This window comes from Salvelinus namaycush, chromosome 3, assembly GCF_016432855.1.
Source record: "Salvelinus namaycush isolate Seneca chromosome 3, SaNama_1.0, whole genome shotgun sequence".
Lineage (NCBI taxonomy): Eukaryota > Metazoa > Chordata > Actinopteri > Salmoniformes > Salmonidae > Salvelinus > Salvelinus namaycush.
Window position 1 is genome coordinate 21,040,601 of NC_052309.1, and position 23,811 is coordinate 21,064,411.

A 23,811-nucleotide genomic window follows, 5' to 3' on the forward strand; every position below is an offset into this window, starting at 1 on the left:
GTCTAGTGTGAGGGGTTATGGCAGGGGAAACGGTGTTGCAGTAGTCTAGTGTGAGGGGTTATGGCAGGGGAAACGGTGTTGGAGTAGTCTAGTGTGAGGGGTTATGGCAGGGGAAACGGTGTTGCAGTAGTCTAGTGTGAGGGGTTATGGCAGGGGAAACGGTGTTGCAGTAGTCTAGTGTGAGGGGTTATGGCAGGGGAAACGGTGTTGCAGTAGTCTAGTGTGAGGGGTTATGGCAGGGGAAACGGTGTTGCAGTAGTCTAGTGTGAGGGGTTATGGCAGGGGAAACGGTGTTGCAGTAGTCTAGTGTGAGGGGTTATGGCAGGGGAAACGGTGTTGCAGTAGTCTAGTGTGAGGGGTTATGGCAGGGGAAACGGTGTTGCAGTAGTCTAGTGTGAGGGGTTATGGCAGGGGAAACGGTGTTGCAGTAGTCTAGTGTGAGGGGTTATGGCAGGGGAAACGGTGTTGCAGTAGTCTAGTGTGAGGGGTTATGGCAGGGGAAACGGTGTTGCAGTAGTCTAGTGTGTGGTGCGGGAATGACAAGCGAACCTGGGGAGCTTTGTGTTCACATTGCCCTAAAAAAGGGAGCTGGACAGAGGATTTCAAGCGAACCAAACTCAGACCACCTCTCAATGGGTTTGCTTCGGGGGCTCTTTCGAGAGGTCTGAGTTCCATTGGAGTGTTCATACTGGATAAAAAATTAAGCAAACAACACCGAGTTCACAAAAATTGTCTGAAAAAGACCAAGTGTGAAGAGGACTATATGTGAAAAAACCCTTAGTTGCAGCATAGCAGGGATCCTTGAATTCCTGGACTCAAAGCCCTAACTGTCATTCTTAGCCGGTCTTAACCAGTAGAACTGGTAGGTTGGTAACGTGTGTTCTTCGTAGCATGAGAATCTGTTTAACTGTACTCTCTCTCCTCACCTGTCTGTCTCCCACACAGAGAGAGTTCCCCAAGTTCTTCACCTTCCGGTCCAGAGACAAGGTTAGTGTCATCACACTGTCTGTGTGTCAATATGAACACTGGCTTTATGGGCTACCATCAAATAATAGGGAATGGTCTTCTCAGTGGTAGTGGTCAATAAACTGGTTGAATCCATCCCAAAAAGATAAGGGAATTCATATTTGAAGTGCAAACGCAGACTGAATATATTACTGAGATGAAATATGAGCCCAAATGACCATGTTTCTCAATGTGTAGACTAGAGTTACAGTGGAAGAGGTAAGCCAGTTTCAACTAGGCAAGTGTCAATTTCACATAATGACTACAATTGAGGTGAGGCAATTTGAATAAGATAGTTGCAGAAGTACCTTCCCGCTGTCCTTCGTTGGCACTGAAAGTCTCTCTAACATGATCAATGACGGCTCATCCCCTGCCTAGGCCCCTGATAGTCTCACTACAATGGCACCACAAACTCATTACCGTAATTATCTATTTAATGACGTCTCCATTTAAGAGAAATTACACCCATTAGCAGGCTGAGATTGCCTTTGATTTAATTTACTTAATGCAGTGTATGGCTGGCGGGCACCCTCTACTCTTATATAAACCCAATGCGCCTGAAACAGCCAAGTTCCCTGAGTTCTGCAGTTATTAATGTTGGGGATGATGGTAGAACAGCCTTAACTGGTTAAGTCATTTCTAGGCCTTGAGGAAAGATCATTCCCATCTCTTGAACCCTCATTGGTTGGTGTGACCGTATCTTGCTGTGGGTGGCTGTGTCCTGCTGTCTGTGACGATGTCTTCTTGTGCGACTGCTTTGCTATGTAACGGACTGTCACCATGCGTCTCCAGTTTGAGGAGGACAGGATCTACCGTCACTTGGAGCCAGCGCTGGCCTTCCAGCTGGAGCTGAACCGCATGCGTAACTTTGCCCTGACTGCCATTCCCTGTGCCAACCACAAGATGCACCTTTACCTGGGCGCTGCCCGTGTGGAGGTGGGCACAGAGGTCACAGACTACCGCTTCTTTGTCCGGGCCATCATCCGTCACTCAGACCTGGTCACCAAGGTGAGCGCAATAATGACACACTGCTTTGTGTGTGTTTTGATTGTTACACCTGTTCAGTTTGTATATGAAAACGTGCCCCTCTCTGACCTCTGCTTCCATCCTGTGTCTTATCTTCAGGAGGCGTCTTTTGAGTACCTCCACAACGAGGCCGAGCGTCTGCTGCTGGAGGCCATGGACGAGCTGGAAGTGGCCTTCAACAACACCACCGTACGCACTGACTGCAACCACATCTTCCTCAACTTTGTCCCCACCGTCATCATGGACCCCTCCAAGGTCAGTGGCAGCACACCCAAGACCTGTACATGCACTGTGTACATTGGTTTTGTACACTGTACATGTAGTGATGTGTTTTGGTATTGTATATGTTTAAAACAAACTTCTCTCTGTGTAACCATGCTCAGATTGAGGAGTCGGTGCGCTCTATGGTGATGCGTTACGGCAGTAGGCTGTGGAAGCTACGGGTCCTGCAGGCTGAGCTGAAGATCAACATCCGGCTGACGCCCACAGGCAAACAGATACCCATCCGCCTTTTCCTCACCAACGAGTCAGGCTACTACCTGGACATCAGCCTGTACAAGGAGGTCACCGATTCCCGTACGGGACAGTTGGGGCCTAAAGACCGACAGGTGGGGCACTCGCACATCCCTCACGCTCCTCACTCCCATCCAATCACAGGCCGGGGAAGCAGCTTCATTCATAATCCTCAGCTCCCAAAATGCACCTTTAATGGGCCACTCTTGGTTCTTGCTCAAGTATTTTCAAGTTTAGCTAAGAAATAAATTACATGCCAACTGTGGATCAGTCAGTCCACTGTGTAAAGTGGAGCTGAGGGTTCTATAAGTGGTCTGGCCAGCCTGTTGGACAAGACTAGCAGTGATCATGATATTTTCCTTTTATATAGGAGAACAGGTAAGTTACAGCCATCTATATGTCATCCCATTCCAGGGTAAATGATCCATAAATCAAATAGTCATTGGCAGAGAGCATATGCAGAAGCTAAGAGTGGTTAAGAAAAATAATACCCCCACTACTACAGTCTGTGGACCATAGTTGAGAGAGGAATACTGAAATGTAACGCTTCCCATTTGTATTCTGGGCAGGTACCTTTATTCATTTAATGAATCTGGGTTCTATTTTGGAGGTGGTAGATGGTGCTAAGTGAGGATCCGGTGCATTGAGCTTAGCCTTATTCGTTAACACTTAAGCACCGGTGACGCCAGACCTATTCTTACCTTATGCTACTGTAGGTCCATGAGAACCTCTCAATAGCCAGATGTGTTAGATTAACACTTTTCTTTAAAAATTACTTCTATTGTGTTCTCATTCTGAGTCGTCGATATGCTCCTGTCTCTAATGTGAAATGACTGCTTATGTTGCCAGGTCTGGTCAAAGAACCTAATCAGACGGATGTGCGATGTGCACAGCTGATTGGGATTTTAAAGAACATGTTCTCCTATGTAGATATAACTGATTCCACAACTCTAAACACCTTTCTCACCATTTCATGTTTATCTTGGAATACGGTCCGTGCCTGATGTCTGTCCTCATTACATTACATATTGGGTTCTGTGTTGTTTTTGTAGATGTGTGTGCTGCAAAGGGCAGCTAGTGTCTGTGTGTGGGGAGTGACTGTGTCCCCTCTCCTCCAGATCAAGTTCCAGGCATATGGGGACAAGCAGGGTCCTCTACATGGCATGCTCATCAACACCCCATATGTGACCAAGGACCTGCTGCAGTCCAAACGCTTCCAGGCCCAGTCCCTGGGAACCACCTATGTCTATGACTTCCCTGAGATGGTCAGACAGGTACGGACCGTGACACAACGGCCCACAGTGGTCTCCGTAGATGGTAAACATACAATCATGTGTTTTTGTTTCATTTAACTAGGTAAGTCAGTTAACACATTCTTATTTACAATGATGGCCTACCCCGGCCAAACCTTAACCTGGACGACGCTGGGCCAATTGTGCACTGCCCTATGGGACTCCCAATCACGGCCAGTTGTGATGCAGCCTGGAATCGAACTAGGGTCTGTAGTGACGCCTCTAGCACTGAGATGCAGTGCCTTAGACCGCTGCACCACTCGGGAGCACTGTTTGGGGTCAATTGCATTTCAACTCGGTCAATTCAGGAAGTTAATTGAAATCCAATGCATGAAATTAAGATTTCACATTGTAAAATAATGGGAAATGTCCAATTCATTAATTAAAATGTCGAACCTGAATTGAAATTTAATTGATCTCAACCCTGCATGTTATCACTTTCCAGTACGTTTGTTATATTAAGAGTGAGCAGCAGTCCCTCGTGTCTCTGGCTCCTCTTTCCTCCAGGCTCTAAAGAAGCTGTGGCAGTCCACCAAAGCCTTCGCCCACCTGCCCAAATGCCCTCTGCCCTCTGAGCTGCTCACTTTCACTGAGCTGGTCCTGGATCCACAGGGACAGCTGGTGCAGATGAACCGTCTACCAGGAGGGAACGAGGTGAGAAGTAACTCCTTTTAAAGTTGCAGTTCCATTTCTGATCTGTAGGTGTCTCTGTGTTTCTTTGGCAGGATTGTTCAGTAACTGTTTGCCAGGTTATTGTATTGCATGGGTATTGTCTTTGTGAAAATGCATACAACAGTCATGTCTCGACTACATAAATGAATGTGAACCTGTGTGTGTGTCCCTCTAGATTGGCATGGTGGCCTGGCGGATGACCATCAAGACCCCGGAGTACCCGGCAGGGCGTGAGATCATTGTGATCAGTAATGACATCACACACAAGATTGGTTCGTTTGGGCCGCAGGAGGACCTGCTGTTCCTGCAGGCCTCAGAGATGTCCAGGGAGAGTGGCATTCCTCGTATCTACATCTCTGCCAACAGCGGTGCCCGCATCGGCCTGGCAGAGGAGATCAGACACATGTTCCATGTAGCCTGGCAGGACACGGCAGACCCCTACAAGGTCAGCTGGCAGAAGGGGGCATGGCGGTGTAGACCTTCTATTGAAGAATTGAAACTATTTTGATTTGGAGATTAGTGTTGTAGGTCTCTGTTAGCAGATGGTTCTATTGTGATGCTGTTTTGTACTGTAGGGATTTACTGTTGTTTTGTCTGTATTGGTGTATTCCATTGGGGACCACGTTGGAAACAAGTGATATTAGCTTTAACGTGGAATCCCCTGGGTTGTACTCGGTGCATCTTTTTCCCGCAATAAATTAATCAATCAAATCAATCTACCCAAGTATGTATGTATGCCCCTCAGTCTGCTGATGCAAAGTCTGTTTCTTGCCCCAGGGCTTCAAGTACTTGTACCTGACCCCTCAGGACTACAAGAAGGTGTCAGCCCTGAATTCTGTTCACTGTGAACACATAGAGGATGAGGGAGAGTCCAGGTGAGTCCAGACCTTACCTCTCAGCCATATTATTATTCACTGTCACCCTATTCAATACAGATAATACATCCAGCTCACTGGATTAGGCCAATGGAGAAACTGTAAATCTACAAATTAAGAGAATCAATGGACTGTGCATGAATACACATGACAAGCCCCTTGTACAATGGGAGAAGTGGAATAAGGAAAAGGATGACGTGATGATTTCCACTGAGAAAGTGTGATGTCTGACTGAGCCTTTCCTTCTTCAGGTACAAGATCACTGACATCATCGGGAAGGAGGAGGGTCTGGGGGTGGAGAACCTGAAGGGCTCCGGGATGATTGCTGGAGAGTCCTCTTTGGCCTATGACAAGGTCATCACCATGAACCTGGTACGCACCGACGCACTGGATGTTCCGACACACACAGGCCTACGCACAGCACTTATAGGAATGGTGGACTTAACACCTCTTTAATTCGAAACTGTCTTTCATGTCTAAGTTACTACTTAAAGACAAGCTCCGGAACTATGGCGACTACGAAGTATATTTTTAAACATGGATTCAGACGTGATGGATGTGTCAATGTGTAGTTCATACATGTAGAATATATGAGCAGAATTACTGTCTTACATCAATTTGCAAAGAAATCCCTATATTGAAAGCGGATGTTTTTCTGGAAGCTGTGACGTGCCATTTTCCCCCACCTGGGCCAGCCCCTTAACAATTCGAGTTCTAGCCAATGGGCTTCAGTCCTTTGCCATTTGAGTAACAGCTAGCAAGATGCACACACAGCAGAGAGAGAGCAATGACATGGTGCACGTATATCTGCAGATATGAACTTTGGCTATTTTTAGAACTACTGGCTGAAAAGTATACAGAAGTACCGGAGAATCTGAGGCAGAGGATGGCAAATCTAAGAATTGGTTTACCCTGATCACTAACATGCACTTGACCAGTGGTTTCCTAACCAGGCTGTGTGCACTTCTCTCTCCAGGTGACTTGTCGTGCAATTGGGATCGGAGCCTACCTGGTTAGGCTGGGTCAGAGGACCATCCAGGTGGAAAACTCCCACATCATCCTCACTGGGGCTGGAGCACTCAACAAGGTAAGGGCCAGTATCACTCCCCCTGTGCTAGCTGTACCTCATGGCACACAAAACTGAAATACTGAGAGAGATTCTGCTTGGATGCAGTGTTGAAATGAAACTTTATTTGTCACATGCGCCAAATACAACATGTGTAGACCTTAACGTGAAATGCTTACTTGCAAGCACTTAACCAACAGTGCAGTTCAAGAAGAGTTAAGAAAATATTTACCAAATAAACTAAAGTAACACAATAACATAACAACAACCAGGCTATATTCAGGGGGTACCGGTAATGAGTTAATGTGTGGGGGTACAGGTTAGTTGAGGTAATTTGTACATGTAGGTAGTGGTGAAGTGACTATGCATAGATAATAAACAGTGAGTAACAGCAGTGTACAAGACAAATGGGGAGGGGGGGTGTCAATGTAATTGGCCATTTGATTAATTGTTCAGCAGTCTTATGGTTTGGGGGTAGAAGCTGTTAAGGAGCCTTTTGGTCCTAGACTTGGCGTCCTGGTACTGCTTGCCGTTCAGTAGCAGAGAAAACAGTCTATGGTGACTGGAGTCTGACAATTTTATGGGCTTTCCTCTGACACCGCCTAGTATATAGGTCCTGGATGGCAGGAATCTTTGCCCCAGTGATGTACTGGGCAGTACACACTACCCTCTCGTGCTTTACGGTCATATGCTGACCAGTTGCCACACCAGGCGGTGATGCAATTGGGTCAGGATGCTCTCAATGGTGCAGCTGTAGAACTTTTTGAGTATCTGGGGACCCATGCCAAATCTTTTCAGTCTCCTGAGGGGGAAAAGGTGTTGTCGTGCCCTCTTCACAACTGTCTTGGTGTGTTTGGACCATGATAGTTCGTTGGTGATGTGGACACCAAGGAACTGGAAACTCTCGAACCCGCTCCACTACAACCCCGTTGATGTTAATGGGGGCCTATTCGGCCCGCCTTTTCCAGTAGTCCACGATCAGCTCCTTTGTCTTGCTCACATTGAGGGAGAGGTTGTTGTCCTGTTCACTGCCAGTTCTCTGACCTCCCTATAAGCTGTCTCATCGTTGTTGGTGATCAGGCCTACCACTGTTGTCGTCAGCAAACTTAATAATAGTGTTGGAGTCGTGTTTGCAGTCGTAGGTGAACAGGGAGTACAGGAGGGGACTAAGTACACACCCCTGAGGGGCCCCAGTTTTGAGGATCAGCGTGGCAGACGTGTTGTGTACCCTTACCACCTGGGGATAGCCTGTCAAAGTCCAGGATCCAGTTGCAGAGGGAGGTGTTTAATCCCAGGGTCCTTAGCTTAGTGATGAGTTTTGTGGGCACTATGGTATTGAACGCTGAGCTGTAGTCAATTAACAGCATTCTCACATAGGTGTTCCTTTTGTCCAGGTGGGAAAGGGCAATGTGGAGTGCGATTGAGATTGCGTCATCTGTTGGGGCGGTATGTAAATTGGAGTGGGTCTAGGGTTTCCGGGAGGATGATGTTAATGTGAGCCATGACCAGCCTTTCAAAGCACTTCATGGCTACCGACATGAGTGCTATGGGGCGGTAATCATTTAGGCAGGTTACCATCACTTCCTTGGGCACAGGGACTATGATGGTTTGCTTGAAACATGTAGGTATTACAGACTCTGTCGGGGAGAGGTTGAAAATGTCAGTGAAGACACTTGCCAGTTGGTCTGCGCATGCTTTGAGTACACGTCCTGGTAATCCATCTGGCCCCGCGGCTTTGTGAATGTTAAGCTGTTTAAAGGTCTTGCTCACATCGTCTAACGAGAGCGTTATATCACAGTCACCCAGAACAGCTGGTGCTCTCGTGCATGCTTCAGTGTTGCTTGCCTCGAAGCGAGCATAAAAGGCATTTAGCTCGTCTGGTAGACTCGTGTCACTAGGGAGCTCACTTCTGGGTTTCCCTTTGTAGTCCGTAATAGTTTTCAAGCCCTGCCACATCCGACAAGCATCAGCGCCGGTGTAGTAGGATTCAATCTTAATCCTGTATTGACGCTTTGCTTGTTTGTTGGTTCGTCTGAGGGCATAGCGGGATTTCTTATAAGCGTCCGGATTAGTGTCCTGCTCCTTGAAAGCGGCAGCTCTAGCCTTTAGCTTGATGCGGATGTTGCCTGTAATCCATGGCTTCTGGTTGGGATATGTACGTACGGTCACTGTGGGGACGACGTCGTCGATGCACTTATTGATGAAGCCATGACTGAGGTGGTGTACTCCTCAATGGCCGTTGGATGAATCCCGGAATATATTCCAGTCTGTGCTAGCAAAACAGTCTTGTAGCGTAGCATCCACATCATCTGACCACTTCTGTATTGAGCGAGTCACAGGTGCTTTAGTTTTTGCTTGTAAGCAGGAATCGGGAGGATAGAATTATGGTCAGATTTGCCAAATGAAGGGCGGGGAGAGCTTTGTATGCATCTCTGTGTGTGGCGTAAAGGTGGTCTAGAGTTATTTATTATAATTCTTTCTTCCTCTGGTTGCAGTGCAGCGTCTGCAAAGGGACATTGGTTCTTTGTCTGAATAAAAGGTATATTCAGCTGTAGCACTCACCACCATGCATCACTAACAACAAGACTACACATAATTAAATGAACCATTTATAAAACAGTTACCGTGAAGGTCATTTTATACTCTTTTAATTGTCCTGTTTTTTTTAAGAATAGGCAATGTTCATGTGTGCTTTATGCACTGTGCTCTGTCATCTGTGACACACATAGATTGTTCCTTAGTTGATGCAATTAACGCATTTTCATTTTAATTTGGAATTTCACTATTAATATGTATTACTCGGTCATGCCATTTATTTTGCAGTTAATTTAAGGAAGAGGACAAAGTGTGTAGTTTTGTTACTGTATACTGTAAGGACAGAGCGTTGGCCATTGGATAGATATCCCGTAAGAGATCTCCCTCTGAAATAGTATGGAGGCAGGAAGACTGCATCACGTCTGAATCTAACAATACAAATTATAATGGTGTTTTCTGATCCCATATTATTCTCTCACTCAGTGTGCAGTTTTCCACCTCAGTGATCAGCCCTTTTTCGCCCTTGTTCTGTGGTTGAACCCCCCCCCCCCCCCCCCCCCCCTCGTCTCCCCAGTCACACTGCTGCAGCTCCTGGTGGAATAATAGAAAGAGAAGCGTCAAGTTGTTGTTGGCATAGAAATAGCAGCGTGATGCCTGAGGCTGCTGCTGGGGCGAAGGACACCCTTATCATTTCTCTCCAATCAGAATGAAAAGTTTTGCTGAGGCAGATTGTTTTCTCTCTCTCTCAGGGCTCCACTAGCACTGACTACCCACTGCTTTCCCCATCTCTCTGCCTCCGTCTCTCTTCCCTTTATTTCTCCTCAGTCTCAGCATTAACATGACTTTATAACAAATTACATGACAAATCGCCGCATGACTAAACACAACATGCGAGTTTCCATTTGCAGGTTTTGCTGCAAGTTCGTCTGTGTGTGTGTTCGGATGCTAGAGAAACATCAGAAGATTATGTAATATATCACAATTTTACAAATGTATTGTGTTACAGTAAATGTTTAAATGGGAGACTATAGATTTACTGAGAAATGTATACATTTACCAGTGCAGCGATAAATCTATAGTTTTTCCCAAATGGATGTCACTTTGATGGACCGTCCATTCAACAATAATATGGCAGTTAAATGTACCAAGACATTCACTATAACCTTGCCTTCATATTATATCCCCATAGACTCCCTGGTTCACCAAAGCCGTAGATAGTCTGTCATCTAAAGACACTCATTTCATTCACTGATGGACATCTTTCTCCTATTTGTATGGTGACTGGATAGTAACTACTGGTACAAATATCCCAGTCGGCCACTAAAAGAGCCTACGTCCCTCTCTCGTGCCTCCACCCTACCTCTTTTCTCCCTCTGCTGTGGAATGTTAATGAACCAAGGCCCAGCCCGGTGGCACAGAGCCCCTGTGTCTGCCTGTCAAGGTGACTGCAATGCTTCCCGGGGCCACGGGCTGGCCTGACAGCTTTAGGAGAGCACCCAGGATTTGTAGCCAGGGACATATCCATTAATGGGAACAGAGAAAGTAAATGATGGTGAAGAGGTAAGAGCTGAGTGATCAACGAGCACCTCTGTGTTTTACGGAACTGTGTCCCCTGCACGGCCGCCTGTGTATGTGTGGGGAGGTTAATGGGTCCATGCCATCCTTCATTAGCCTCTCACACCAGGAGAGACGCACAATAAACCAATATACACGCACACATACAGGCAGTCTCATACACATGCTATTCACTGTGTGTGTGAGCATGTGTGTTTTTGTATGTGTGTGCGTGCTCATAAACCGGCTGTGAGGCAGTGTGCGGGCGGGCAGCTCTTTGTCACAGCTCCTGTCGATTGTGTCGGGGAGGAGAAACCTCGGGTATTAATTCACTCTGGAGGTTACAAATAACCCCTGGGAGAGAGAGCGCTGGATGCTAGCGGCCCCCCGTGACCGCCGTGATGCAGTGATCCCTAGCCACCGATCGACAGTATTGACGAGGCGGTGCCACGGTGGGGAGCAGGGGGGTCCCTGTCCCCTTTCAGATGTGTGTGTCATCCTATTGATCCACAACCCCAGGGACCAGAGCCCTGGTGACACCACCCTTTATCCTCAGCCCTAAGCCTCAAAGGGCTTGGTTCACTATGCCCTGTAGGGAGAAGAATGGGTGTCTCAACATAAAAATACCCATTATTGTATATCTAGTGTCTACATATGGTTGGAGGTCTCTCGGCTTGTAGTTTGTAGGGAAATTGGCTTACATGGTTTGATACTACCAAGGAAGAATTAGCGATTATTATACAGAATATGACATCACCCCCATCTTCTTTCCCGTAGGTGCTGGGTAGAGAGGTATACACCTCCAACAACCAGCTGGGTGGGATTCAGATCATGCACAACAACGGTGTGACCCACAGCACTGTGTGTGATGACTTTGAGGGAGTCCACATGCTGCTGCACTGGCTCTCCTACATGCCCAAGGTAAGCATCAGCTGTTACTGTCAACATGTATTCCACTGTCCATTCATTTAGGCTTAACCAATGCAAATGTACCTTTATGCTGTTAGCTACTCACAGTGAAGCTGTGTTAAATTCAGAGGCAATGTTTACATTTTTTCTACGAGTTCTTGATTGTTTGTCCCCCATAGGACCGATCTAGTCCTGTGCCCATCATCAATGCCAAGGACCCCATAGACCGGCTGGTGGAGTTTATGCCCACCAAGGCTACCTATGACCCCCGCTGGATGCTGGCAGGACGCCCCGGCCAAAGTAAGTAACCCCCTTTTCTTTTCTTTTTTTCTTTTTTTCAAATTAATATTTCTTCAACATTTTACAGTACCCCACAAATGAGAAATAACTACTTTTCACTTACAACATATTGTAAACTTTGTACCTCACTCATCACCAACTCTATCTAATCTTTCCATCGCTGTGCAATAAAGGATCTTATTATTATTGTTATATTAACAATAACAACTCACGTGTACAGTAGTCATTCATCCTCTCATCCAGTCTCACTAGTGCTGCCTCAGCAGGTGTGAAACAGCAGCTGATTGTCATTTAAAGGTTGACATGCGATATGCGCTGCTATCATTTTGGGCAGATCTCCTTGAGGTCAGGGGTTAAACTAATTCCTGACTGTTAGAGAGGGTTATAGGCTTGCTGTAGGGGGGATATTCCTCATTCAGACAGTGTGCGAGACACTGAATCCTAGGCTCGCTGGATGGATGAAGAGGTGGAGATAGCAGGGGAATGGATGGCTTAGGTTTTACATGCATGGACAGGCCCGAGCAGATTCCATATCAGTGTAATTACAACTTTGGGCAGAGGAAGCGACTGAGGGGCGGTGCGCGAGGCAGACCAGTCCATGTCTTTAGCTGTGATGAGCGGGGAGCCTTAATTGAATGGTAACCTCTTGGACTAGCCCTGTAGCTCTGTCGCTCTGTCTGCCAGGAACAGCAGAGCTGAGCAAGGCTCTTTACAGCCTCATTCGTCTGAAGATTAGAGATCTCTGTTCAAAATATAAAACAAACTCTGCTTTTGGCCGCATGGATATGACATGAGTGTATGGTCAGCATCTGGAGGGGAAAATGTATTATTCTGCCAAATAAGGGCAAATGGTATTTCTCATTTACAGATGTTTACTTTGTAATAATCAAATATTAAAACTCTTTCTCGCTCTCTCTCTCTGTCTTTCTGCAGCTCCAAAGGGCCCGTGGCAAAGTGGGTTCTTTGACCATGGCTCATTCATGGAGATCATGCAGCCTTGGGCTCAGAGTGTGGTGGTGGGCAGAGCCAGGTAAGGAACCACATCACTCCACTATTTCTAAGCAATATAGACACTATTAGTCCTTTGTCAAACATACCAGAGCATTAAGACCAAGTCATTCTCGCGTGTCCGCAGAGCTTCAATGGTCATCTTGGTCACAACATAATTTGTTGAGAATGTATGTAGTTATAGAACAGGATCTTGTTTGAGCCATGCAGGAAATATATTAAGTGGCCTGAGATCTTTCCTCTGTTGAAGGTCATGCAAGTCGATCTACATTCTCCAGTACTGAAACCCCTCTAGCCTTTTTTCACATGAACCCATGGATACCATTTTTATGCATCTGTGTCCAGCATGAGGGAAGTTGAAGTTAGTTTTGTCAGCCAATGCTAATTAGCTTAGCACAAAGGCTAGAAGTCTTTGGGTACAGCTAGCATGTGCTAGTTAGCATTGGCTCGCGAAACTACCTCTAACTTCATACTGGATACAGATACATACAAATGGTATCCATGAGTTCATCTGACTCTGGGAAGTAAATAAAAGGATTCCTTGCCAAAATCCTGAACTATCCGTTTAAAAGGCACCTACTATAGTGTTTTTTTTTTAATTTAAGCTCTTGAGATGGGGAAAACATACTTTTTAATAAGTTGAACATGTGCTCTTTATGACAGAATGTTCAAATGAGGGGACATGTTTTTATTTTTTTTACAAAGTTACACTACCAGAAGGTACTCGTTTGGTGGAGCGACCCTCCTATCAGCCCTCAGTGTCATAGTTGTGTGTCCTGTCCTGATATGACCCTCTTCTCTCTCACAGGCTAGGTGGCATACCTACTGGAGTGGTTGCTGTGGAAACTAGATCTGTGGAGCTGTCAATCCCAGCCGATCCAGCCAACCTGGACTCTGAAGCCAAGGTAACATCCTTTCAATACCTACAATACGTTGTGTCCTAATTCAGATTGTTTTACATGAACACAGAGAAATACATGCTTACTGTTACCCTATGTTGTCCTATCCTCAGATCATCCAGCAGGCAGGCCAGGTGTGGTTCCCTGACTCTGCTTTTAAGACGTCACAGGCCATCAAGGACCTGAACCGCGAGGGCCTCCCTCTTATGGTGTTCGCAAACTGGAGGGGCTTCTCTGGAGGCATGAAAGGTACCAGATAACAGATGTTTTGTACATATCTTAGTTATACCTGTGTCTGTGGGTTTTCAGTCGCTGAAATAAAATCCCACTCCTGTGCCTCCCTCAGACATGTATGACCAGGTGCTGAAGTTTGGAGCCTACATCGTGGATGGGCTGAGAGAGTACCGCCAGCCTGTTCTGGTGTACATCCCTCCCCAGGCAGAGCTCAGAGGAGGGTCCTGGGTGGTCATAGACCCCACCATCAACCCCCGCCACATGGAGATGTATGCTGACAAGGACAGTCGGTGAGTTTCACTGAACATAACCCAGGTGGTAAGGGTAAGCAACAACACATCTGCCAAGCTGATCCTCAACACTGGGGCCCCTCAGGGGTGCGTGCTCAGTCCCCTCCTGTACTCCCTGTTCACCCACGACTGCGTGGCCACGACTTCAACACCCTCATTAAGTTTGCTGACGACACAACAGTGGTAGGCCTGACAATGATGAGACAGACTATAGGGAGGAGGTCCGAGACCTGGCAGTGTGGTACCAGGACAACAGCCTCACTCTCAATGTGAGCAACACAAATGAGCTGATCGTGGACTACAGGAAACGGAGGGCCGAACAGGTCCCCATTTAACATTGATGGGGATGAAGTGGAGCGGTTTGAGAGTTTCAAGTTCCTTGGTGTCCACATCAGCAACGAAGTATCATGGTCCAAACACACCAAGACAGTTGTGAAGAGGGCACGACAACACCTTTTCCCCCTCAGGAGACTGAAAAAATTTGGCATGGGTCCCAAGATCCTCAAAGTTCTACAGCTGCACCATCGAGAGCATCCTGACCGGTTGCATCACCACCTGGTATGGTAACTGCTCTACATCTGACCGTAAGGCGCTACAGAGGGTAGTGCGTGCAGCCCAGTACATCACTGGGGCCAAGCTTCCTGCCATCCAGGACCTACTGTTGAAGTCGGAAGTTTACATACACTTAGGTTGGAGTCATTAAAACTCGTTTTTCAACTACTCCACAAATTTCTTGTTAACAAACTATAGTTTTGGCAAGTCAGTTGTGTCATGCACAAAGTAGATGTCCTAAGTAATTTTTCCAACAATTGTTTACAGACAGATTATTTCACTTATAATTCACTGTATCACAATTCCAGTGGGTCAGAGGTTTACATGCACTAAGTTGACTGTGCTGTTAATTTTCAGGAATTTTCCAAGCTGTTTATGTCATGGCTTTAGAAGCTTCTGATAGGCTAATTGACATAATTTGAGTCAATAGGTGTACCTGTGGATGTATTTCAAGGCCTACCTTCCAACTTTGTGTCTCTTTGCTTGACATCATGGGACAATCAAAAGAAATCAGGCAAGACCTTAGAAAAAAAGATTGTATACCTCCATAAGTTTGGTTCATCCTTGGGAGCAATTTCCAAACGCCTGAAGGTACCACGTTCATCTATACAAACAATAGTACGCAAGTATAAACACCATGGGACCACGCAGCCGTCATACCGCTCAGGAAGGAGACGCGTTCTGTCTCCTAGAGATGAATGTACTTTGGTGCAAAAAGTGCAAGTCAATCCCAGAACAACAGCAAAGAACCTTGTGAAGATTCTGGAGGAAACAGGTTGAAAGTATCTATATCCACAGTAAAACGAGTCCTTTATCGATATAACCTGAAAGGCCGCTCAGCAAGGAAGAAGCCACTGCTCCAAACCTGCCATAAATAAGACAGACTACGGTTTGCAAGTGCACATGGGGATAAAGATTTTTGGAGAAATGTCCTCTGGTGTGATGAAACAAAATTAGAACTGTTTGGCCGTAATGACCATCGTTATGTTAGTAGGGAAAAGGGGGAGGCTTGCAAGCCGAGAACACGATCCCAACCGTGAGGCACGGGGGTGGCAGCATCATGTTGTGGGGGTGCTTTGCTGCAGGAGTGACTGGTGCACTTCACAAAATAGATGGCATCATGAGGGAGGAAAATTATGTGGATATATTGAAGCAACATCAGTCAGGAAGTTAAAGCTTGCTCGCAAATGGGTCTTCCAAATGGACAATGACCCCAAGCATACTTCCAAAGTTGTGGCAAAATGGCCTAAGGACAACAAAGTCAAGGTATTGGAGTGGCCATCACAAAGCCCTGACCTCAATCCCATAGAAAATGTGTGGGCAGAACTGAAAAAGCGTGTACGAGCAAGAAGGCCTACAAACCTGACTCATTTACACCAGCTCTGTCAGGAGGAATGGGCCACAATTCACCCAACTTATTGTGGGAAGCTTGTGGAAGGCTACCCGAAACGTTTGACCCAAGTTAAACAATTTAAAGGCAATGCTACCAAATACTAATTGAGTGTATGTAAACTTCTGACCCACTGGGAATGTGATGAAAGAAATAAAAGCTGAAAGAAATCATTCTCTCTACTATTATTCTGACATTTCACATTCTTAAAATAAAGTAGTGATCTTAACTGACCTAAGACAGGGAATATTTACTAGGATTAAATGTCAGGAATTGTGAAAAACTGAGCTTAAATTTATTTGGCTAAGCTGTATGTAAACTTCCGACTTCAACTGTATATACTAGGCGGTGTCAGAGGAAGGCGCAAAAAAATGGTCAGACTCCAGTCACCCAAGTCATATAATGTTCTCTCTGCTACCGCATGGCAAGCAGTACCAGAGCACCAAGTCTAGGACCAAAAGACTCCTTAACAGCTTCTACCCCCAAGCCATAAGACTGCTGAACAATTAATCAAATGGTCACCCAGACTTTTTACATTATCTTTGCATAGTCACTTTACAAATTACCTCAACTAACCTGTACCCCCTGTATATAGCCTCATTATTGTTTTTTCATTTGTTACTTTTTGTTTTTAACTATTTTATTTTTTATTATTTGGTAAATATTTTATTAACTATTTCTTGAACTGCATTGTTGGTTAACGGCTTGTAAGTAAGCATTTCATGGTAAGGTCCACACCTGTTGTATTCAGCGCGTGTGACAAATACAATGTGATTTGATTTAGCAAAGCACTTTCCAGACCGATTTATGCTTCTACTGTAATAGTGTTCAGGCAGTGACGTTAGGGTGCTGTGTTGAAGATGTCCTCTGTCTGTTCTACAGTGGTGGAGTGTTGGAGCCAGAGGGAACAGTAGAGATCAAGTTCAGGAAGAAGGACCTGGTGAAGACTATGAGGAGGGTGGACCCGGTCTACATGGGCCTGGCAGAGAGACTGGGTCAGTAAGATACTCTCGCTTTATTCCCATTTTCTCTCAATCACACAATGCCGTTCTCTTTTGTAAATAATCAAGTCTTTCACAACTGCTCTTCTCCCTTTCTCATTCACTCTTTTTCGGTTTGTCCTTTGCGTTCTCTCTTTCTCATTCTCTCTCTGTGAGGGAGGGATGGTAATATCTAGCGGAGTATGTGTGCTGTAATTCCCTGTCACTCTTGTTCTTTATCTGAGGGTGATCGTATCGTCCCTGCTCTGTTCCCTGGGGAGATGTGTCAATCATGGCAGGGCCAGATCAATCAGCAGGGCCTGCTCTCCCCCCACCCAACCCGGGCTTATTGATTTTCCTCTGGGCTCACAGGAGCACCATGGAGCAATGGGCCAGCGCCGGGCCTCTAGGGGCTATGGTGGGGATGCTGACCGATTGGCTTTGACAGAAATCAATCTCTGCTGACAGGTAGCACAGCAGCCAGAGGTTCTGGAGAATAGTGTAGCAAAACAGACAGTGAAACGAAGAGCTGAGCTGAGCCTGCACTCAGTCATAAAGCACCAACCAACTCAGGGATAATGAGTGGCGCTTACACACTATTGCATAAAACCAACACCATGCTAATGGAGTGTAGCTTCTTACCTAAACACTCCTGTTGTCATGCGGTCATCACCGTTAACTCGGACATCAGCCAGCCTCAGCCCGGTCAATTCCTGCCAGTATGCACAGCACGATATCAACCCAGAGCATATCGGACTGCTTTTTCTCTACCACATCTCCGGATTCCTACCGCAAGCTCCAAACCTTTACACCGGATCATCGCAGCTAGCTAGCTACTCCTGGCTAGCGTCTCTGTCCCGACGCAAGCACCGGTTAGCCTGGAGCTAGCCTCAAGCTAGGCGCATCTCCCGGCTAGGCGCATCTCCCGGCCAATTCTTGGGCAACAATACCTATTTTGCCAATTGGCCTGGACCCTTTTACTGCTAACACGGAGCCCCGCCAATCCATCACGACTGGTCTGCCGACGTAACCGTTCGAGGGGGTTTCAACAGGCTTTCCGGCTGCAACGTCCCCCTGAGGCCCATCTGCTAGCCCCTGCCCGCTAGCTGTCTGAATCGCCGTGACTCCAGCTCGCCTAGCTACTCACTGGACCCTGTGATCACTCGGCTACACATGCCTCTCCCTAATGTCAATATGCCTTGTCTATTGCTGTTTTGGTTAGTGATTGTCTTATTTCACTGTAGAGCATCCAGCCCTGCTCAATATGCCTTAGCTAGCCCATTTGTTCCACCCCCCACACATGCGGTGACCTCACCTGGCTTAAATGGTGTTTCTAGAGACAAAACCTCTCATCATCACTCACTGCCTAGGTGTACCTCCACTGTATTCACATCCTACCATACCCTTGTCTGTACATTGCCTTGAATCTATTCTTCCGCGCCCAGAAACCTGCTCCTTTTACACTCTGTTCCGAACGCACTAGATTACCAGTTCTTATAGCCTTTAGCCGTACCCTTATCCTACTCCTCCTCTGTTCCTCTGGTGATGTAGAGGTTAATCCAGGCCCTGCAGCGCCTAGTTCCACTCCCATTCCCCAGGCGCTCTCATTTGATGACTTCTGTAACGTAAAAGCCATGGTTTCATGCATGTTAACATTAGAAGCCTCCTCTCTAAGTTTAGTTTATTTCTCTGCTTTAGCACACTCCACCAACCCGGACGTCCTAGCCGTGTCTGAATACTGGCGTAGGAAGGCCACCAAAAATCTTGAAATTTCCATCCTTAACTATAACATTTTCCGACAAAATACAAATGCCAAAGGGGGCGGAGTTGCAATCTACTGCTGAGAGAGCCTACAGAGTTCTGTCTTACTATCCAGGTCTGTGCCCAAATAATTCGAGCTTGTTCTTTTAAAAATCTACCTTTCCAGAAACAAATCTCTCACCATTGCCGCTTGTTATAGACCTTCAGCCCCCAGCTGTGCCCTAAACATCATATGTGAATTGTCCCCCCCCCATCCTTCTTCAGAGTTCGTACTGTTAGGTGACCTAAACTGGGATATGCTTAACACCCCGGCCGTCCTACAATCTAAGATAGATACCCTCATTCTCACACAAATGATCAAGGAACCTACCAGGTACAACCCTAAATCCGTAACCATGGGCACCCTCTTAGATATCATCCTGACCAACTTGCCCTCTAAATACACCTCTGCTGTCTTCAACCAGGATCTCAACGATCATTGCCTCATTGCCTGCATCCGTAATGGGTCTGAGGTCAAACGACCACCCCTCATCACTGTCAAACGCTCCCTAAAACACTTCAGTGAGCAGGCCTTTCTAATCGACCTGGCCCGGGTATCCTGGAAGGATATTGACCTCATCCCGTCAGTAGAGGATGCCTGGTTGCTCTTTAAAAGTGCTTTCCTCACATCTTAAATAAGCATGCCCCTTTCAAAAAATTTAGAACTAAGAACAGATATAGCCCTTGGTTCACTCCAGACCTGACTGCCCTCGACCAGCACAAAAACATCCTGTGGCGGACTGCAATGGCATCGAATAGCCCCCACGATATGCAACTTTTCAGGGAAGTCAGGAACCAATAAACTCAGTCAGTTAGGAAAGCTAAGGCTAGCTTTTTCAAACAGAAATTTGCATCCTGTAGCACTAATTCCAAAAAGTTTTGGGACGCTAATGTCCATGGAGAATAAGAGCACCTCCTCCCAGCTGCCCACAGCACTGAGGCTAGGAAAAACAAATCTACGATAATTGAGAATTTAAGTAAGGATTTATCTACGGCCGGCCATGCTTTCCACCTGGCAACCCCTACCCCGGCCAACAGCTCTGCACTCCCCGCAGCAACCTGCCCAAGCCCCCCCACCCCCCACACTTTTCCTTCACCCAAATCCAGACAGCAGATGTTCTGAAAGAGCTGCAAAATCTGGATCCCTACAAATATCTACAGTTGAAGTCAGAAGTGTACATACTTAGGTTGGAGTCATTAAAACTAGTTTTTCAACTACTCCACAAATTTATTTTTAACAAACTATAGTTTTGGCAAGTCGGTTAGGACATCTACTTAGTGCATGACATAAGTAATTTTTCCAACTATTGTTTACAGACAGATTATTTCACTTATAATTCACTGTATCACAAATCCAGTGGGTTTTGTTGACTGTGCCTTTAAACAGCTTGAATATTCCTGAAAATTATGTCATGGCTTTAGAATCTTCTGATAGGCTAAGTGACATCATTTGAATCAATATGTGGTGTACCTGTGGATGTATTTCAAGGCCAACCTTCAAACTCAGTGCCTCTTTGCTTTACAACATGGGAAAATCAAAAGAAATCAGCCAAGACCTCAGAAAATAAATTGTAGACCTCCACAAGTCTGGTTCATCCTTGGGAGCAATTTCCAAACACCTGAAGGTACCACATTCGTCTGTACAAACAATAGTACGCAAGTATAAAAACCATGGGACCACGCAGCCGTCATACCGCTGAGGAAGGAGACTCGTTCTGTCTCCTAGAGATGAATGTACTTTGGTGCAAAAAGTGCAAATCAATCCCAGAACAACAGCAAAGACCTTGTGAAGATGCTGTAGGAAACAGGTACAAAAGTATCTATATCCACAGTAAAATGAGTCCTATATCGACATAACCTGAAAGGCTGCTCAGCAAGGAAGAAGCCACTGCTCAAAAACCGCCATAAAAAAGCCAGACTACGGTTTGCAAGTGCACATGGGGACTAAGATTGTACTTTTTGGAGAAATGTCCTCTGGTCTGATGAAACAAAAGTAGAACTGTTTGGCCATAATGACCATCGTTATGTTAGGAGGAAAAAGGGGGAGGCTTGCAAGCCGAAGAACACAATCCCAACTGTGAAGCACGGGGGTGGCAGCATGTTGTGGGTTGCTTTGCTGCAGGAGGGACTTGTGCACTTCACAAAATAGATGGCATCATGAGGCAGGAAAATTATGTGGATATATTGAAGCAACATCTCAAGGCATCAGTCAGGAAGTTAAAGCTTCGCAAATGGGTCTTCCAAATGGACAATGACACCAAGCATACTTCCAAAGTTGTGTTAAAATGGCTTAAGGACAACGAAGTCAAGGTACTGGAGTGGCCATCACAATGCCTTGACCTCAATCCTATAGAGAATTTGTGGGCAGAACTGAAAGTGTGTGAGAGCAAGGAGGCCTACAAACCTGACTCGATTACACCAGCTCTGTCTGGCTAAGGTGTATGTAAACTTCCGACTTCAACTGTAAGTATTTTTATGTTTGGAAAAATAACGTTCCCAAAGTAAATGGCCTATTTCTCAGGCCCAGATGCTAGAATATGCATATAATTGGCAGATTAGGATAGAAAACACTCTTAAGTTTCCAAAACTGTCAAAATATTGTCTGTGTATAACAGAACTGATTTTGCAGGTGAAGCCCTGAGGAAATCCAACCAGGAAGTGCCTCTTATTTTGAAAAATCCCTGTTCCATTGCCTGCCTTTCCTCCATTTTAAAGGGATATCAACCAGATTCCTTTTCCTAAGGCTTCCACATGGTGTGAACAGTCTTTAGACATAGTTTCAAGCTTTTATTCTGAAAAATTAGTGAGATTTATCACATCGCGTCAGTGGACTGCCAGATGTCCTTCGATTAGTTCATGCGCGCGACAGTGGTAGCTCGACATTTTCTTTCTCTCTTGTATTGAATAGTTTACCGTCCGGTTGAAATATTATCAATTATTTATGTTAAAAACAACATGATGATTGATTATAAAAAACGGTTAACATGTTTCTACGAACTTTACGGATACTATTTGGAATTTTCGTCTGCCCGTCATGACCTTGCATGAGCCTGTGGATTACTCAACAAAACGCGCCAACCAAATGGAGGTTTTTGGATATAAAAATAATCTTTATCAAACAAAATGAACATTCATTTTATTGCTTTTCTGACTTTCGTGACTTTCGTGACCAAGCTACTTTGCTGCTAGCTGTTTGTAATGTTTTGTCTACTGATCGATGTCCTCACACAAACGCTTGGATTGCTTTCGCTGTAAAGCAACTTTTCAAAATCTGACACGACAGGTGGATTAACAACAAGCTAAGCTGTGTTTTGGTATATTGCACTTGTGATTTCATGAAATTAAATATTTTTAGTATTTTAGTTTAATTAGAATTTGGCGCTCTGCAATTCAGCGGATGTTGACAAATGATCCCGCTAAAGGGATCTGTGCACCAAGAGGCTAAGGTATATGTCCCAGACCTGCTGTTTTCAACTCTCTAGAGACCGCAGGAGCGGTAGAGATACTCTTAATGATCGGCTATGAAAAGCCAACTACATTTACTCCTGAGGTGCTGACTTGCTACACCCTCGATAACTACTGTGATTATTATTATTTGATCATGCTGGTCATTTATGAACATTTGAACATCTTGGCCATGTTCTGTTATAATCTCCACCCGGCACAGCAAGAAGAGGACTGGCCACCACTCATAGCCTGGTTCCTCTCTAGGTTTCTTCCTAGGTTTTGGGCTTTCTAGGGAGTTTTTCCTAGCCACCGTGCTTCCACACCTGCATTGCTTGCTGTTTGGGGTTTTAGGCTGGGTTTCTGTACAGCACTTCGAGATATTAGCTGATGTACGAAGGGCTATATAAAATAAACTTGATTTGATTTGTAAACTTCCGATTTCAACTGTAGGTGTCTGGTTAGACTGTAGACTCTTCTTCCAGACTCACATTAAGCATCTCCAATCCAAAATGAAATCTAGAATCGGCTTCCTATTTCACAGCGAAGCCTCCTTCACTCATGCCGCCGAACATACCCTCGTAAAACTGACTATCCTACCGATCCTTGACTTCGGCGACATCATTTACAAAATAACCTCCAATGCTCTACTCAGCAAACTGGATGTAGTCTGTCAGTGTCATCCGTTTTTAGTCTGTCAGTGTCATCCGTTTTGTCACCAAAGCCCCATATACTATCCACCACTGCGACCTGTATGCCTTTTTGGCTGGCCCTACATATTCGGCGCCATACCCACTGGCTCCAGGTCATCCATAAGTCTTTGCTAGGTAAAGCCCCGCCTTATCTCAGCTCACTGGTCACCATAGCAACACCCACCCATAGCACGTGCTCCAGCAGCTATATTTCACTGGTCACCCCCAAAGCCAACACTTCCTTCGCTGCCTTTCCTTCCAGTTCTCTGCTGCCAATGACTGGAACGAATTGCAAAAATCACTGAAGCTGGAGACTTATATCTCCCTCTCTAACTTTAAGCGTCAGCAGCTTACCGATCACTGTACCTGTGCACAGCCAATCTGTAAATGGCACACCCGACTACCTCATCCCCATATTGTTACTTATCCTCTTGCTCTTTTGCACCCCAGTATCTCTACTTGCACATCATCATCTGCACATCTATCACTCCAGTGTTAATGCTCAATTGTAATTATTTTGCCTCCCATGGCCTATTTATTGCCTTACCTCCCTACTCTTCTCCATTTGCACATAGATGTTTCTGTTGTGTTATTGACTATACGTTTATGTGTAACTGTTGTTTTTGTCGCTTTGCTTTATCTTGGCCAGGTCGCAGTTGTAAATGAGAACTTGTTCTCAAATGCCTACCTGGTGAAATAAAATTTTAAAAACAATTCAGTGAATAAGGAAGTGTAGCCCATCCCAAACGTTCAGCATCACATTGACACAATATCC

The 23,811-nt window shown here is 45.7% G+C and overlaps 1 protein-coding gene across 4 annotated transcripts in view; it reads left to right on the forward strand.

Annotated features, from left to right (window-relative positions):
- acaca (acetyl-CoA carboxylase alpha) overlaps positions 1 to 23,811 on the forward strand; it is a 54,473-nt gene that overhangs the window by 26,029 nt on the left and 4,633 nt on the right. For all 4 annotated transcript variants that reach the window (XM_038989914.1, XM_038989911.1, XM_038989913.1 and 1 more), the window contains 17 exons: positions 946 to 987; positions 1,798 to 2,013; positions 2,131 to 2,286; positions 2,415 to 2,639; positions 3,663 to 3,818; positions 4,344 to 4,490; positions 4,684 to 4,953; positions 5,286 to 5,383; positions 5,635 to 5,755; positions 6,360 to 6,470; positions 11,316 to 11,459; positions 11,627 to 11,747; positions 12,681 to 12,777; positions 13,564 to 13,660; positions 13,768 to 13,903; positions 14,001 to 14,178; positions 17,003 to 17,115. In XM_038989914.1, coding sequence (XP_038845842.1) covers positions 946 to 987; positions 1,798 to 2,013; positions 2,131 to 2,286; positions 2,415 to 2,639; positions 3,663 to 3,818; positions 4,344 to 4,490; positions 4,684 to 4,953; positions 5,286 to 5,383; positions 5,635 to 5,755; positions 6,360 to 6,470; positions 11,316 to 11,459; positions 11,627 to 11,747; positions 12,681 to 12,777; positions 13,564 to 13,660; positions 13,768 to 13,903; positions 14,001 to 14,178; positions 17,003 to 17,115 — 2,428 coding nt within the window. The remainder of the gene's footprint in view (positions 1 to 945; positions 988 to 1,797; positions 2,014 to 2,130; positions 2,287 to 2,414; positions 2,640 to 3,662; positions 3,819 to 4,343; positions 4,491 to 4,683; positions 4,954 to 5,285; positions 5,384 to 5,634; positions 5,756 to 6,359; positions 6,471 to 11,315; positions 11,460 to 11,626; positions 11,748 to 12,680; positions 12,778 to 13,563; positions 13,661 to 13,767; positions 13,904 to 14,000; positions 14,179 to 17,002; positions 17,116 to 23,811) is intronic.